This window comes from Filicampus tigris, chromosome 17 (assembly GCF_054856515.1).
Source record: "Filicampus tigris isolate MCC_2025a chromosome 17, RoL_Ftig_1.0, whole genome shotgun sequence".
Classification (NCBI taxonomy): Eukaryota; Metazoa; Chordata; class Actinopteri; order Syngnathiformes; family Syngnathidae; genus Filicampus; species Filicampus tigris.
This window is the reverse complement of record NC_141233.1, coordinates 12,044,868-12,061,241: the sequence shown is the minus strand read 5'-3', so window position 1 is coordinate 12,061,241 and position 16,374 is coordinate 12,044,868. Positions and strand designations below refer to the sequence as shown.

The following is a 16,374-nucleotide window of genomic DNA, read 5'->3' as shown; positions in this document are numbered from 1 at the left end:
GGCATTATTTTTCAGGGAAGTGACGCGAGCTAACGTTTCATCTCATGCACGGAGACTCTAGCTGAATATACAGTATATAAGCTTTTCCATTCATTACGTTTACAGGCTCTTGGGTTATTGTGCTTACTTTGTGTTATGTGGCAGACAGGTTAGGTCAGAGGTCTTATCATCCAGCCTGCAGGGCTCCCTTCAATTCAATAACGCTCATGTTTAGTAAAATAATCCACCTGCCACTGGATTATGTGGGTCAAATGGTAGTAGTTGTAAAATGGTTTACCGGGAAGCTATAAATATCCCCTCAGTGTACAATGTATTATGATGAATGGAAATCGCCACTCCGGGTATTTTACAGGCACTCAAACAGCTTGTAAATAACGTCATTTTTAGTTCAAGATTTGTAGTGTTTAGAAGAAAACACATTTTTAATATTGCTCTACTTTTCACATGGGACGTCAATGGCATGGTATCTCTAAGAGTGAGGCACCACAATTAAGTCATGATGTCCTCAGGTTGACACCGCCAGTGAGGTGGAGGATCTGGACGTTGACATGGCCCCTGCACTTTACACTGCCAGCAGAGGAGCATCAAAGTTGCAGTTGCAGGTTTTTATTGCACGATACAGGTTTGTACATTTATGAATCGGATTTTTGTAATTATTCTGAATAGGAATCGACGCATTATACAAAGAGTCCTATCACAATCTAACGTACTGGCAAATGCACGTTAAACAGCTACAATCCTTCCGATGGCCCCAATGATAACCCTGAAATGGAGCTACCGCTCACTGCTGGAGAGTACATCTATGTGTATGGAGGCATGGATGATGATGGCTTCTATGAAGGTAGTCTCAACAACACCTTTTATGTACAATTTCATAATTCTGCCATTCCATTGCGATCTCTCTCTTTTTTTTTTTTTTTTTCAGGCGAGTTGGTAGATGGAAGGAGAGGGCTGGTCCCCTCTAACTTTGTGGAGCGCGTATCGGACGACGACGTCATGGGTACTCATCCGCCGGAGACTAGTGACATAACTCACAACTCGTGGCAAGACAGCAGTTTGCACAGTGCCAGCCACCAGCATCACCTCCACACAAGTGTCCGCGCCTCAGATAGGATGGAGGCCTCTTCTGTCTCTGGCCCCGCCTCAGCCTCTTCCAATTCGGCCTTGACTGTCTCAGCCCCCCTCACCAATGGCCTGGACTTGGATTTGGAGGAGGTGGGAGTGGACACTGTGCCTTACCCACGAAAGCTCACCCTCATCAAGCAGCTTGCCAAGAGCATCATCATCAGCTGGGACCCTCCGTTGGTGCCAGCCGGGTGGGGCAATGTGTGGAGTTATAATGTCTACGTGGACCAGGAGCTCCGGCTCAATGTGCCCTTCGGTGCCCAGACCAAGGCGGTGCTGGAGAGACTGGACATCAACCTCAAGGCCTACCGTGTGTCCGTGCAAAGCCTGACAGAAAAGGGACTCTCAGACCAGCTGCGCTGCAGTATGCTCATTGGTCGGGACGTTTGTGTGGCACCCACGCAGCTGCGTGCGGACAGAGTCACCGCCACCTCTGCCAACCTGTCCTGGCTCCCCAGCAACAGCAACTATGTGCACATTGTGTCCTTGAATGAGCAGGAGTGTGAGCTGGTGAAGGCTGGCTGCTATTCGCTGTGCCTCAATAACCTCTTACCCAGCCTGCAGTACACCGTCAAAGTGGAGGCGCGGCCGCACCGCACGCCTTGGGAGTTACCTGTGGAGCGACGGGAACGCAGAAGTGCTAGCATCAACTTCAGCACGCGAATGGCAGGTCAGGATTTTATATGTATCTTTTTGCAGACGTTAAAGCGGGAAGTCAACCTAAACATTTTTTTTTTTCAAGAATATATTCTATGCAAGCCCACTAGTTAAAACAGGGCATTCCGATAAATATTGCGTTTGTGGAATAAGAGTTAATCTACTCGTTTTTTGCTATCTCTATGGCCGGCCATTTTATCACTACTGTCGACTGAAAATGACATCACAACTGCTCAGGGCTCAGGTAATGACCAAACACGGCTGACCTGTTTTATGAAGCTGAGCTGTGATTGGTCGATGTTTTCAATGCGTAAACCGGCCCGATGCAGTTCAAACAAACAACTTGCAACTACAGCTTTTCTCATTTACCCAAATATTATATGAAGTCCACCTGTTTGGATATTTTACTCACCTGTCATGTTTTTCTAATGCTGTCTTCTAAGTTTATTCGACCCATAAATACAGGTGCAGTATTTGATCAAACCCAAATTATTTCATTATTTCACTCCCTATACTGTAGTCACAAATAGCACTGATCAAGCATTCACAACAGTTCAAGCATTTTGTTTTCCTAAGTCATACCCACCTCTCATGCAAACAAGGTTATTGAAGGATATACAATTTTATTCAGTAGGGAATGTAAAAATGTGCTTACAGTTTTGTGTTTGTAAGTGTTTTAGCAGAGTAGTATAGTGATTACATTAGTTAGTTTTTAGTTTTAGTAAAAACTATATTTGGAATATTTCGCATAATAAACAGTGTCACCTCTGAATAAAATTCACTAAATGATCACCTCAAATTTGCTTAAGTTTCATGCCCACAGTCTGGGAACACAGGTATATATGGTCTGTTCATTTCTGAATGTCCTTTTTAGAATTGTAGATATAATTGCCATTTTACCCCCCCCCAAAAAAAAAAACGTTTTTTGCGCTGTACCTTTTACTCAACACTGGCTGTGATTTTCTGTAGGCCCTCCTGATGCTCCATTGGATGTACAGCTGGAGCATGGTCCTTCACCGGGTATTGCCCTCATCAGCTGGCTGCCGGTCACTATCGATTGTGCAGGAACCTCCAATGGAGTCCGTGTCACTGGATACACCATATATGCAGATAAGAAAAAGGTCTGACCCTCAATTGAATTGGGACTTAAAATGAGTCTATGATGTCCTTTAATATGGGTTCTTCTCCAATGTAAGGTGCTGGAGGTGTCTTCTCCAACAGCCGGCAGTGCTCTGCTGGGCCCTTCCCAGATCCAGTCCCTCCAGGCAGCTCAGGAGCTCACCGTTCGCACCATGTCTGCACACGGGGAGTCTTGCGACTCTTTCCCAGTCAACGTGCCCTCCAAGCTAGCCGCTATTATGGCCGGCCCAGTTGCTACCAACCCGGTAGTGCCACCCCTCACCTGCCACCCTGTAGGACCCACTAACCTGGCCTCGCTGCTCTCTTTCGGAAACTCCGCTGCCAAAGCCTCCGCGCTGTCTTGCCCTTCACCTCCAGACGCACACATTTCAAGCCTCACAGCCGATGCTGCTGCCAACTGTCCTCATGTCCCGTACTCAGAGCTCTCGGCGTCATCAGCCTCATTTGTAAAGGCCTGGGCCGACCCCACATCTGCTGCCATGGCTGCGTGTGAGGCCACGTCACCCGTTACGTCTATCATCACCCCAGTGGTAATCCTCGCTCAAGCCTCCAGTCGTTGAGATTCGAAGCTCGTCTTTCAGTTAAATATGCCCAATTGGCTGTTCTTTTGTTTCACCAGATTAATGTGACGTCCCCCACTTCGTCAGCTCCTCAAGCGCCTCCTGTGATGCCGCCCGCGCAAACACCAGAGGTGGCACCAGCGGTCCCGTTGGATCCCCGCAGAGATGCAGATAGCCCCGGGACTATACGTCCTTTTCCATCCATTACAGAGTTCATTGAAGATCCCTGTGCCAAACTCGGAACGCCGGAGCGCATTCCCACGCCGCCCAAAGCCCCGATCACGGACCTGCTTAACCCTTTGGACACATTAATCCTCCGGCCCCCGAGTACTTCACCACTGGACTCAGAGGTTGAGGAGGAAGAAGAGAACAAACGCTTAGTGTCAATTGAGGAGTTCTTGAGACAGGACCAGGAACCAGCGTACACAAGCGCGCAACAGGTCAGCTCTCAAGTGTTGGCATCCTCGTGCTGTTAGCAAATATCGATTATCATTGATAATTGATTTGAATGTAATCAAATCTGTAGACACCGCGGAGGTTTATTTTTAGAGTGATTACCAACCAGTGTGCTGTGGTGCATAATTATGTGATGGGAGATCATGACGTGTACCATTCAACATTACTCCAAATCTTTTCTTCTAACGTTATCCGTGTTAGTTAGACTTACAAATAGGTTTGATGAAATTTGATCTGGATTTTGAAATAATCCGAAAAATTCTTTAGTCAACGCGCGAAAATGACTCCAATCATGATGTTTCTCTCATTTGCAGAGCTACGGCACAGGCTTGGTTGAGCCTCCCGGTGACTACCTCGCTGACAACAGCCGCTCAGACTTGTCTGACATCCTAGAAGAGGAAGAAGAAGAACTTTACTCCGACAACCTCGTGGAAGCGCCCGCCAGGGGATACACCGTTACAGCTGGCAGAGTATGTGGGAATATGTGAACTCGTGCTATTCATTATTTTCTTTGCCCGAGTTGTGTATTTAAAATGATGTTTTCTGTTGCGCGCTTGATTGTGATTCCTGTTTTATCTCTCCTTTCATTTTGCATGACTTGATCGTCCTCTTTCTGCCTCATTCCATTTTTGAATTCATTTTTTTTTTTTTAACTCAACAACGATATGCCCTTCCTTGCCGGCCCGTTTCACGAATACGGTCATAGTTAACCAAATCGGAGCCTTCAGACAGTGATGAAGACGTTCTTGAGAGGATCCTCAAGTTACCCCCTCAGCCGTACCGCAGCAAGCAGCTGTTTAGTATTCCCGAGGCGACCGAGGAGGACGACAGTCGGAAAGAGCCTTTACGTCATCACATGCAGAGTCAGCTGAGGCCCAGCCACCTTCACCTCCGAGGCACAGAACGCCTTCGTCATGCTCCCCAGTGTCACCGCCATCCACATGTTCCCCCCCAGCACCACCACTTCAACATGGATCCCAGATCCCTCACCAAAGAGCCTTTAATGAGGCAAGGACCCAAGCCCAAGATGCAGCACAACGTGCACTATTCCGATGCGCTTGACACGGTCAGTTATCCCGGAGAAAAAGAAGTGCGTTTATCTGAAGGGCCCGCCAGCAGGCGAGGTCCTGTTCGCTGTCCGCCCCCGTCCGCCCCCAACAAAGACAGAGTACTACTCAGAGGGTTAGGGGACCGCCTTAGGAGGGAGGCCATGCTCAGGAGTCAGAAGGCTGCAGCGGCGGCAGCTAACCCAGGCCATGGCCCTACCCCGCCAAGACCCTACCCAGTTAGCAAGACAGTACGCACTGTGAAATCACCGATCGGTCGCCGGATGGAGATCGATGTGGAGTACGGCACGGATGACAATGAAGAACCGGACGCGTGCGCTACCGGGGAGGTGGTGCTAGAACAGATGAGCTCAGAGTGGTGGATCGAAGGCGCACAAATGGAGCACAGAGGGCCTTCCTTCCACCATGGAAGAAAGATGGAGTCCTTGGTAAACATTCGACTTCAGCATCGCCCCAGTGCCCGTCTTCCCTTTCAATCCTTTTTAGCAGTTATCCCTTACCTGTACTATTGCTTGGTAGACATGAGTCCATCTTTAATTAGCATCGATTAATATTCATTTTTACACACGGTTAATAATGTTGCGTGGCTGTTGGAAAAAATGATGGCAACTAAGTGTCCCTTTCTAACAACAAGTAATGTTTCCAATCGATACACAACCCCTTTTCATTTTCCCCTCAAATTCCCCTTGTTGTGTTTTCCCTGTAATGGATGGCCATTCTGTGTGAAATGTTTTTTTTTTTCTTATTCCCGTTTCCTGTTTGATGCGCAGGAGCCCAGTCAACTAACGGGATCCGAGGCAGGTCCATCATGGGGGCCAGACTCGGAGCTCTCCTCTAAATCGGTTGGTTTGCAAAGCAAGCAGCTCAAAGGTCAGAGACTCACTTGTTTTTCCGCTTCCTCTGAACTCTTGTTTCCACGCAAGGTGATGCAGCGCAAATGTTGAAGTGTCGCCTACACACCTGTGCTTACAGTTGACAAGCCGCGGCTTCCCTGCCGCATGCCGGCAGTCAGATTAGCAGCATGTGTGGCAAGGGAGCAGTGTCGGCAGTGATGGAGAAGTTGGAGCCCTACTAAGCTGAGAACCAGCTTAACTTAAAGTGGCTTGTCATGACAGGAGGAAGTGGCGATCTTAAAATAGTAACATTGATTAGCTGACAAAAGGAGCGATGCTGTAGGAGCCCCTCTTTTCCTTCCCCCTCACCCCCTCTCTCAAATAATGAAGCAGAAGTTCACTCTTTGTAAATCCGCCTTTTCCGATGTACTCCGCACACATCCAAGTACGTGCCAATTTGAACATGCGACCCGAAGACGCCTTCTGTATTTATTATTAATCAGCAAGGATGTGAAACTGCAAGTTCTCTCTCCATGATTCTTGCCACAGATGGCCTGATTCTCCATAATGAGATAGAGAACGGCTCTCTTCAGAGCAGCTTACGTCTCACTACAGCTCTTCAAATTTGTCTCACTTTGTCAAATAGGATCGACATGGTCATAAGTTCTGGGGTCACGCCAGCATTATGCTTCACCTCTACAATGCTGTACACAGTGCCGCATGGCAATAAAAGGTCCCCCTTTAAAAAAAAATAAAATAAAAAAATCACTCAGTAATGTAATAGAGCAAATGAAAGTCCTTGTTTTAGAAAAAAGTAGGACGCCATTACCGCCTGTTTGATATGTGTTGCAAGCGTACAGTTCTTTGATCGACATCAGATCGTGTCAAGCTCCGTTTCCCTTTCTTGCTGGGCGTTGCAGATCATGAACAAGTGTGTGTTTGTCAAACAGCTCACGCAGCTTAGGATCAGTGGTTTAGCTTGGTTACCTCTTTTAAGGACATGCCTGGGCTAAGCAAACGCTGTTCATAGGAGCACCGTGACGGGGGGGGGCAAACTACCCGCAACCGTTTCCAGAGATCCTTGCGAGCTATGCTCGCTCCATTTGTATAATATCTGCGACACTGGTGAAGAACTCGGATGAATGATGCAATGCTTGTGATATCGCAAATCATTTTGATCTTTATTTGAATCATTCATCCGACACAAACTACCCGCAGGTTGTTTTGAATCACCAAAGACAAAAGGAGACAAGACCGAATTCCGCATCTTTGTGGCCCTCTTCCCTTATGACCCTGCCACCATGTCGCCCAATCCGGACGCTGCTGAGGAGGAGCTGCCCTTTCGAGAGGGACAGATTATCACAGTACGTCCCCGCACTGTATGGATCGCACAAGAGATATTGACTTATGATACGGTATTAACAATTCTGCAAAGGTTCTGTTTCAATCACGTTGATACACATTCAGGGAAGATGATATTAGTGATGTCTGGTCATCTGCATCAATGTGTGTGAATTAAGAGCAGTTTTTCTGCCTAGGTTTACGGTGATAAAGATTCAGATGGGTTCTACAGAGGGGAGTCAGGTGGTCGTTCGGGCTATGTGCCTTGCAACATGGTGTCTGAGATCCAGGTGGAGGACGAAGAAACCCGGCAGCAGCTTCTTCAGCAGGGCTTCTTATCGACCCCAGCATCTGTCGAAAAGATAGGTATGCAAAAGGATCTCATTTTCTAATGTTGAAATGAATCCCTACTGATGGATGTGTCATATTAGACCTCAAATGTGATTGCTTTTGGACATCCGTACTAAAAAACCTCAATGTGTTATTATGCATATTGTCACAATTGTTCATTGTTTCAGTGGTAAAGGAAAATGGCTGCATAAACCTAAACCTGCTTTGCAAAGAATATTGGGCCTTATGCAAGAACCACTAGATCTTTCCACACACACAGAGTGGGGGGCGGGGGGCGGGACGGGGGGGGGGGGGGGGTTGTTCTCAAAGTCAGACAGCTTGGCCATAGATCGAATCTGTAAACTCACAAAAGTGTGAAAAAGTGGACGGACTGAATTACATCAGTAGGCTATCTGATTTTATGCCGTGAAACGTACTGATATAATAAAGTGTCATCTGCCTCACTTGAAGAAATGTTGCTCGTACAATCTTCTACTTGGGAGGAAATCACACATCTGAGCCAAAATGAGGCCCCCCGAGAGTAAGTGTCTTCGCAGTTGAATCTCTGGTTTTCCCAGAGACCCCGCCACAGGATCCGCGAGCAAGTATTGAGCCCCTAATTGCTCCCGATGAGCTGTGAAACAGCTTTTAAAATCATCTTATGAGTAAAGACAAAAGGTCTATCATGTTGGTTTATGTCAGTCCCAGTTAAAAACGCTGCACAGCAGAATACGTCGTAATACGGCACAAGTGCGAGCTCACTTATCCTCGTACTTACTGTTTTTCCATTTTACGCGATTAAACGCTAATTGTTGACAGTCTTATTGTGTTAAAAGAGTAGAGATAGACCGATATGTATTTTTTTTTTTTCAGGTTCAACACCGATACCGATTATTAGTAGTCAAGGAGGCCAATAACCGTCATTTGGAGGCGATATTCATTTTCAGCAAAAAGGAATAATATTGGCGTCAAAATAAAAAAAATGAAATACAAATTTTAACTTTGTTGAAACTTCTTTAAGCATGTTTATTAAAAAAAAAATTCAGATTTGCATAATGTTCTTTTTTTTTTTTTATTGGAATAAATGTTTGCCAATATACATCTACAATTCTAACAAAAAGGGAGCTCCCAGGCTCATCAGCATGTCTTCAAAAGTTAAATGAAAACTGAACTGAAAATTTAAATGAATATCTCCTTGAAGTTAACACAGTTTTAAATTTCGATTTTTAAAAAAGGCTGATGCAGATATCCGTCAAAACACTGAATAAAAGAGAAATATCTCAGCCCTTTTCTTAAATCATGTAGCACTAATATTTCCACATGCTCAATTAAATAGCAAAAACATCACATTTATATGGACAAAAAAAGCATCATTAAATAAATTCTGTGATGAAAAATAAAAGCAGCCCTTTTCTACCGTGATGGTTTCACTGCAACTTTGACTTCCCAGCAATTGAGAGGATGTGACTTTGACATCCTTATCCCATAATGTACAGTGGAATGAAAGTCACATGATCTGTAGTATTAGTCAGAGAGTTTATATGAGTCCTGCAAAAACAAATTTGATAAACTGTTCGTGCACGAGGCCCGTTTTTCTTATTAATCAAAGGAAAGAGGCCTCTTCTCCTTTAAAGTCAATGTGCTATACCAATCCCCCCCCCCACACACACACACATACACACTGCTCGCGGGAATCATAACCATCAACACACACATGCGATGGCTGTTTTCATGCAGTGTTTGCCTTGCAAATTCAAGCTGACACTTTGCTTCTGTTTCCTGCTTTCTAGCCAGTGCAGAGCACAGAGTAAACATTTTACAGTTTAAACCTTTTCACTTCCACTTGCGCTCACTGTTATGTCTGTTGCTTGCTGCTTACTGGATGTTGCTGGCTTTTCATTGGCTCTTTGTTTGGTCTGTTTTGCACCCCTGTCCTCCCTTTTGGTCTGATTTTTGGTGTCACATATTTTGGTTTTCTATTCTGAAATCCCATGAAGGCACTCGCACACACGCACCGCTTCCACGTCGCCCTGTTCCACCACCGAAACCGAGACGATCCAAGAAAGGTGTGTCTCGCTCCAGATTCCCTCCCACTGCCCTCCTTTTTGGGTCTTCTCTGGTTTGCTTCTCTTTTTGTCTGTTTCACTTAAAGCGTTTGCTTTTTCACCTCATTAAATACATTACACACAGTGACCAGAGGGGATTTGAAACGCTAGCATGCTAGCTAAACACGACGTGGACTATAAAGCTCAGTCACGTTCATATTCTGTTACGAAATCTTTTTTTCCACAAGTTGAATATTTAGCAAGATAACCAATCGGGAATTTGACCAAGATTAGAAATTCTAAAAACCTACAGAAATCCAACGTCTGGTCTGCCGTCATTCGTCTTGCCATGTGAAACATTCTCTGTGATGTCACCTCGATGACATCTAAAGCAGTGGTCACCAACCACTGAGCCACGAACCGCTGTTGGTCCCAGGTTCCCGTTTTTCTCCGCAATGGTGGAAACCAAAATGAAATTATGGCGTAGACTGGAGATAATTAACACACGTCATCTTCTCCTATTTCCCCAAGATGGAACAAGCTCATTGAAGAGAAACAATCGCAGGGCTCCTACTGATTAGTAAAGGCCTAAAGCGCCTTTCTCAACAGCTCCCCAAAACCGTCGGTCACCTTTGGAATTACCCTTGAAAACCTGAATTTCTCCCAGAAATTCAACATTTCCAAAATAATTAATATCTCAGCCCCTGTCGCAGACAGAAACATAATTCCAAAAGAATTAGAGCGCTTAGACATGTGGCTTTCGCACAGGCCGAATTTATTATTATTTACTGTTTCAATCCAAGATGCAAAAAATAACGTGTCAGTGCAAGAGAAGTACTATTTTAATTTTTGAAAAATCAAGTGGTAATTACCATCCTGTATTCTGTTACAAAGACGTCAATATCGCAATTGTCTACAAACCATATCATATCACGTTCGACTGGTTCCACTGGTCGTGCACGTCGTCTATATATATCACTGCTACTTACTTACTTACTTTAATCGTCCGCCATTAGCCTACCTACGGCTCGAAAAAATTCCACGACATCCTTCGCGGTCTCGCGACACCGTCACGTGTATATTCTGATGCATCAAGTTGGCTATGAGACGGAGAATTGGATTAAAAAAGGACGGTGACGTATCCGCTCCCCCGGTTTGAAAGGTAGAAAAAGCGCTCTAGTGGTAGAAACGCGGTTATGCGCTCCTGGGCTTAATGGGTTAATAATGTGTTATTATTTGTTTCTATACCAGCCCATTTTTTTTTTTTGTGTAAATTCTGTTGCAGAGCCAACCACAGAAGGGCACTAGTGATGACAAACAGGAATAAATGTAAATAAGACCATAGAACCGGAAATATAACTTGGTGTGCAACAATATAAGCAGATCAGAGTCCGTACTTTTAGATGCTAAAATGGTACATTTGCCAAGATCATCATCCCCTCTGATCGTTAGCTGTGAATTTATGTGCCGCCGTTTGGTGCCGACTGTAAATTCAGAATACGTTCCTAGCCGGTGAGGTGTGACGTTGGATTTACAGTGCGTTCCCTCTGTTTCTGCACACGTGCAATTTTATCCCTCGCCTCGTCTCTTCCAGTGGAGTCTGCAGCACTCCGGGAGGAGAGCTTAGACTCCTCCAGTCAAGGTTTGTCATTTGCCCTTTGAGCCTTTGACTCCTCTATGATCATTTCTGCATGATCACATCCGTGGATGTACAAACGTTGACTGGACAACTCGCATGTATTCATCTTCTATTTTCGTGTGACTTTCCATTAACACTTATGTTTACCTGTAGTCTGTGTTCTGATTGCAGGTAACATCACTTCTCATCTTCATCCACCATTATAAGAGACTGCTTGATTTTTTTTTTTTTTTTTTTCCCCGTTTTTTTTCCCCATGCATGTTAATGGAAGACAATAAATTGCTCATTGGTGTGCCCTGCGTTCGACTGGAAGACCAACCCATTGTGTATAAGGGTACCATAACTGGAATTTTTGTGGTTTTGATCCCCAGATTCTCCAAGGCGAAGTATTTTTCAACAACATATTGACCCCTCCTTTGTTCCTCATCCTAACTCTTGTTTCCTCAGGTTGCATGATTTATTCATCACAAAAACTAATATTTTTCTTCACATTTGCCTGCAGTGGTGCATGGTTGATTACAAACAACCATGGTCAAAAGTAACAGTTTAGTAGGCACAAATACTAACTCAGTGTTGTCCATTTTACATTTTATGCCCGACTGCATGGAGTGGAATGTCAGACACGCTCGCCCCAAATTTGTGATATGATATATTTTTTTGCGCGTGTGTTTTTTTTTGACGGGCAGACGCAAGCCAGGCCGCTGCCGCAACTGCAGCGAACTCCGCCCCAGGATCTCGCCGGATGGTTGCCATCTTTGATTACGATCCACGAGAGAGCTCCCCGAACACCGATATCGAGGTCAGGCTTGGTACACGCCAACGAGAAATCATACTTTATTCGTAGTTGTTGTTTGCTCATGAAGTCACTGATGGTGTGGCGGTTCGTCCGCCTGAGCTTTCATTCAGGCAACGCGAGTTCCGTTTCGCACTCAGTAACAATGTGCAAAGTAAATCCGAGTGTGAACGGTTGGTTGTTCTCCAAACGAGCCCCGTGATTGACCTTTTGCCCGAAATCACCTGGGACAGGCTCCAGCTCCCCCAAGACCCAGAACAGGATGAGCGGTGTAGAGAATGGATAGATTTGTTTTTGCTCATCATCTTAATTTTTTGCTTTAGGCTGAGTTGACCTTCAGTGCCGGAGACGTCATCCACGTAATTGGTGACATGGATGAAGATGGCTTCTTCTATGTGAGTTTAAGATTGAAATAAAATTACTTTCAAACTAAAGTGCATGTAAAAAGAACAAATGAACTAAGGTTTAATAATAATAATAATAATAATAAGTATTTTATTTATAAGCATCTTTTTAGGCCCTCAAGGATGCCGTACAACACTAATAAAAACAACAATGTTCAATAGAAGAAGAAAAAAATGCAGGGTATTTGAAGTTTCAGCTTCAGAAAACCGGTCAGCTGTGATTGGTCGTTACCTGAGCCCTGAGTAGTCATTTTCAGTCGACAGAAGTGACAAAATGGCCGCCCCCTGAGATAACGAAAAAGGGTTGGATTTTGCTGCTTAACTTGTATTCCGCAAACGCAATATGAATCACTAGTGTGCTTGCATAGAACATATTCTTGAAAAAAATATGTTTGGCTTGACTTCCACTTTAATAGAATTTTGTGTCGCAAGAGATTTTTGATGGAATTCATCTCCAAAAAGCACCATTGTCCTCCAATGTGACTCTTGTGTCTGGACTCTTGTGTGTGTGCGTGTCTCTGTCAGGGTGACTTGAATGGACAACGAGGCTTGGTGCCCTCCAACTTCCTGCAGGCTTTCCCAGAAGATGCTCCAGCCAAACATATCTCTGCTCAGCCTGCCCCAGAACACAAGAAAGAATCACAGGTAGCCGAGAACTTATTTTTCAGCGCCTCACCTGACTTTTTGCCACCGGCGTGCCCGTTTTGTTCATTTCCTTGTCTTGTTTTGGCCTTTCTTGAAGCGTTTTCTGATTACTGCCTTTCACAATTCTGTTTCTATGTCTTAAACTCGGTTGCTTTTGTTTTCCGCTGCGCCATTTCCTGCATGACCTTTTGCAGAAGCAGAAACGAACAGTGCACTTTGAGACTTGATTGTAAGTGTTGTCTGAAGGGGAGCGAGCAGCTCAGCATTCCTCATTAGCTCGTTCCTCCATTGGTTCCCCGTTTACGTTGATGTCCTTCCGCTGTAGATCCGCTTTGCTCCCTGCATTACACCCTAAGTCCAAATGTGGTTTTAGCTCTTTCGAACAAAATGTGAATACTTCTCCTCGTGCTCCCGCCTTCCGTTTATGTTGTGCAAGAGGGTCCTCGGTTTACGGCAGTGCCGACGTACGACGTCTCGTCGTTACAAACGGCGCATAATGAGTTTGCGCCGAGGCGTAAACAATGTCGTAGTATTTGATTGTTTTGTATCCACGCAGGGAAGTGTTTTTGTGATCAAAATATTTACTTTATCTATAATGATTCATGTGTGGATTTATTCGTTATTTGCCGCACAGTGAACTAGTTAGCACAAGTATATGACTTTACTACTATGTTGATGACGGGCGGTCAGGGTTTTATGGCCGCTGCTGGCCTAAACAGCATCAGAAGCATTGACCTGCATGCACAACCTCAATTCTTGTATTTTTTTCCATGAGATTGTATTAATTTATTCCAAACGCTCTATTCTCGCCAATTCGTAGCGTGACTCTTGGCTGCACTGCTTCCAGTGTGTGAATGTGAACGTTCAATTTTTTTTGTCCAATCAGACTTCAGATTTCAATCTAATCTGCTCAGCCAAATTTAGAATCAGAAGCAGTGGCCGATAAACGATAGTAGCAATGGGGTTGTTTCTTTAACTAATCAATGGAAACTGGCTCTCCATGATGTTGGCATGTTTCTGTCCTCTGATTGGTTGGATGAGCAAACCAAATCTCTTGTGATCTGCACATGTAATTTAAATATTTTATGTTTTTCTCAGGACATTACATAAATATGGATTCTGTAACATTGAATGGTAACAACAAAACTCCCATCGTAAATTGAGGACCCTCTGCACTATAAATATTACTGTGCTATAGTACATTAATTAGTATAACAGAACTCGGTTACCAAACCTTTTTCTGTAATGTCCTCCTAAAGGGAAGCTCCTCCGTTGAGCAGCAGGATCCCGGGCCCTCAACAAGCCAAGATACTTTGATCCCCCAAACAGAACGCCCTTGCCCCAGCCGAACAGAACATTCAGAACCACTACCCCACATGCAACTGCCCGCAAGCACCACATCAGAACGGGGCCCGGTTCCAGGTCCAGCTCCAGTGCATGCCTCTCCACCAGCCCCCCACCCGGCAGACAGGCCAGTACTAGCCGACTCCTCTGCACAAGGCAAGAAGAAGAAAGGCTTCTTCTCCAAAGGCAAGAAACTGTTCAAAAGGTTTGGATCCAGTAAGAAAGATTGAAAGGCAGGACCTCAAACTTGATACTGTCTTTTTTTTTTTTTTTTTTTTTAAATTGAAGCACTTTCTTTCTCTTTACTATTAGAACAGTCAGTGACTATGCGATCTGAGAACTGTCAGTAATTGTACATTTGCCTTAGACTAGCTGGGAATGACAGTCACTATATAATTGCGCAATCGCTCTACTCGAGCAAATACACTCCAATAGCTTATTACCAAAGCTCACGCTTCAGTACTCAACATAGAAGATGGAATGTGTGCTATATCACCACTACAGAATTCTCGGGCCAGCTAAAAATGAGCTAAAAGCAGAAGTCAACCCAAACATATTTTTTTCAAGAATCTGTTCCCAGCAGGCCCACTAGTTGAAACACGGCATTCTGATTAATTCTGCGTTTGTGGAATATACCGAATATAAATAAGCAGCAAAACGCACTCGTTTTTAGCCATCTCTGGGGGCGGCCATTTTGTCTTCTCTCGACTGAAAATGACATCGCAACTGCTCACAACGACCAATCACGGCTGAGCAGTTTTCTGAATCTGAGCCGTGATTGGTCGTTGTGAGCAATTGTGATGTCGTTTTCAGTCGACAGAAGACAAAATGGCCGCCCCCGGAAATGGCTAAAAACGAGTGGATTAACACTTATTCCACAAACGCAATATTGATCCGAATGCCGTGTTTCAACCATTGGGCTTGCATAGAACACATCTTGGAAAAAAAAAAAATTTGCGTTGACTTCCCAATTAAATGCAACTTTCTTTATGTGGGGGGAAAAAAGCAAACAAGTAGAAGCAGCAGCCCTCGTCTTCTGCTGCACGATTACCGTAGTCATTAATTTGCCCCTCAGGAGGCCTGTTTTCCACATTTGTCATCATGCTTTGTATCCGCATCTCCCTTTCCCCCGTTGTAGACTTGGTGGAGTGTGTCACTGTTGAAGTGCAGTCATTGAGTGGCACTAGGGATGACGCACTATAGCGTGTGTGCGGTGTGCGTATACAGGTGTGTGTAAGTGTGTGTGTTTTCCAAAGCAAATGCCTTTTTCAGATATTAGCACAGGAGCTCTCGAAGTTGTCACCACCGGCCTAAGCGATGCGTACAAGCTAGTTAATGTATTTAGGATGCAGTATTAGAAGTTTGAGTGCGGCATAATGGTGTTTTCACAAAAACAGTCGTTCAAATGCACTACTTTATAGCACTTATCTTGTTCTGTGATATTTTTCTGAAGTCTTATGAGAACATATTTGACTTGAATGCTGCAGTATCCAGGTACATTTGACTAAAATGTAGGAACATTTTAGAGGTTAAGCTTTTAATCGTGGGTCACTTCATAGTCAGGAGGTCAGTTATTGGCGAAATGTAGAATTGCAAATTGGTGTAACGGTATGCCAAAAAAACACTGTATTATACACAAATAATTTGTTATTGCTTGTGCAGCAAGCATCTGAAAAGACCATGAGAGGCCGTTTAAAGTTACGTGTGTCGGAACACCAATAATTGGCCAATCATTACAGAATTGTGTTTGCATTTTTATCATGACAAGTTTTGAACTTAAAAAAAAGAAAGAACGAAGCTGTGCTAAACTTGAACGGGCCACGTAAAAAGGCATGAAAGGGCCAGATTTGGCCCGCAGGCTTATTTCACTGGGTCAATTAAAATACAGATTCACAACATAGTGAAATATTTTATCATTTTGATCGTAGTTTACAGCGAACAAAACTCAACGTTTGCCATCCCAACAAATTTGCGTACCAAAAGAAACAATTTCAG

The 16,374-nt window shown here is 44.4% G+C and overlaps 1 protein-coding gene across 2 annotated transcripts in view; it reads left to right on the top strand.

The window, feature by feature from the left end:
- The window catches only part of tspoap1 (TSPO associated protein 1), a 38,557-nt gene extending 23,484 nt beyond the window's left edge, over window positions 1-15,073 (top strand). Inside the window, exons 16-33 of one of the 2 annotated variants that reach the window (XM_086012755.1) lie at window positions 510-622; window positions 732-841; window positions 926-1,795; window positions 2,592-2,618; window positions 2,752-2,903; window positions 2,979-3,452; window positions 3,542-3,922; window positions 4,253-4,408; window positions 4,645-5,433; window positions 5,776-5,875; window positions 7,057-7,202; window positions 7,377-7,545; window positions 9,507-9,575; window positions 11,149-11,196; window positions 11,880-11,992; window positions 12,310-12,381; window positions 12,916-13,035; window positions 14,295-15,073. In XM_086012755.1, coding sequence (XP_085868881.1) covers window positions 510-622; window positions 732-841; window positions 926-1,795; window positions 2,592-2,618; window positions 2,752-2,903; window positions 2,979-3,452; window positions 3,542-3,922; window positions 4,253-4,408; window positions 4,645-5,433; window positions 5,776-5,875; window positions 7,057-7,202; window positions 7,377-7,545; window positions 9,507-9,575; window positions 11,149-11,196; window positions 11,880-11,992; window positions 12,310-12,381; window positions 12,916-13,035; window positions 14,295-14,609 — 4,224 coding nt within the window. In that variant the 3' untranslated portion in view covers window positions 14,610-15,073. The remainder of the gene's footprint in view (window positions 1-509; window positions 623-731; window positions 842-925; window positions 1,796-2,591; window positions 2,619-2,751; window positions 2,904-2,978; window positions 3,453-3,541; window positions 3,923-4,252; window positions 4,409-4,644; window positions 5,434-5,775; window positions 5,876-7,056; window positions 7,203-7,376; window positions 7,546-9,506; window positions 9,576-11,148; window positions 11,197-11,879; window positions 11,993-12,309; window positions 12,382-12,915; window positions 13,036-14,294) is intronic. The other variant, XM_086012756.1, reaches the window with a different exon arrangement.
- The last annotated feature ends 1,301 nt before the right edge of the window (window positions 15,074-16,374 follow it).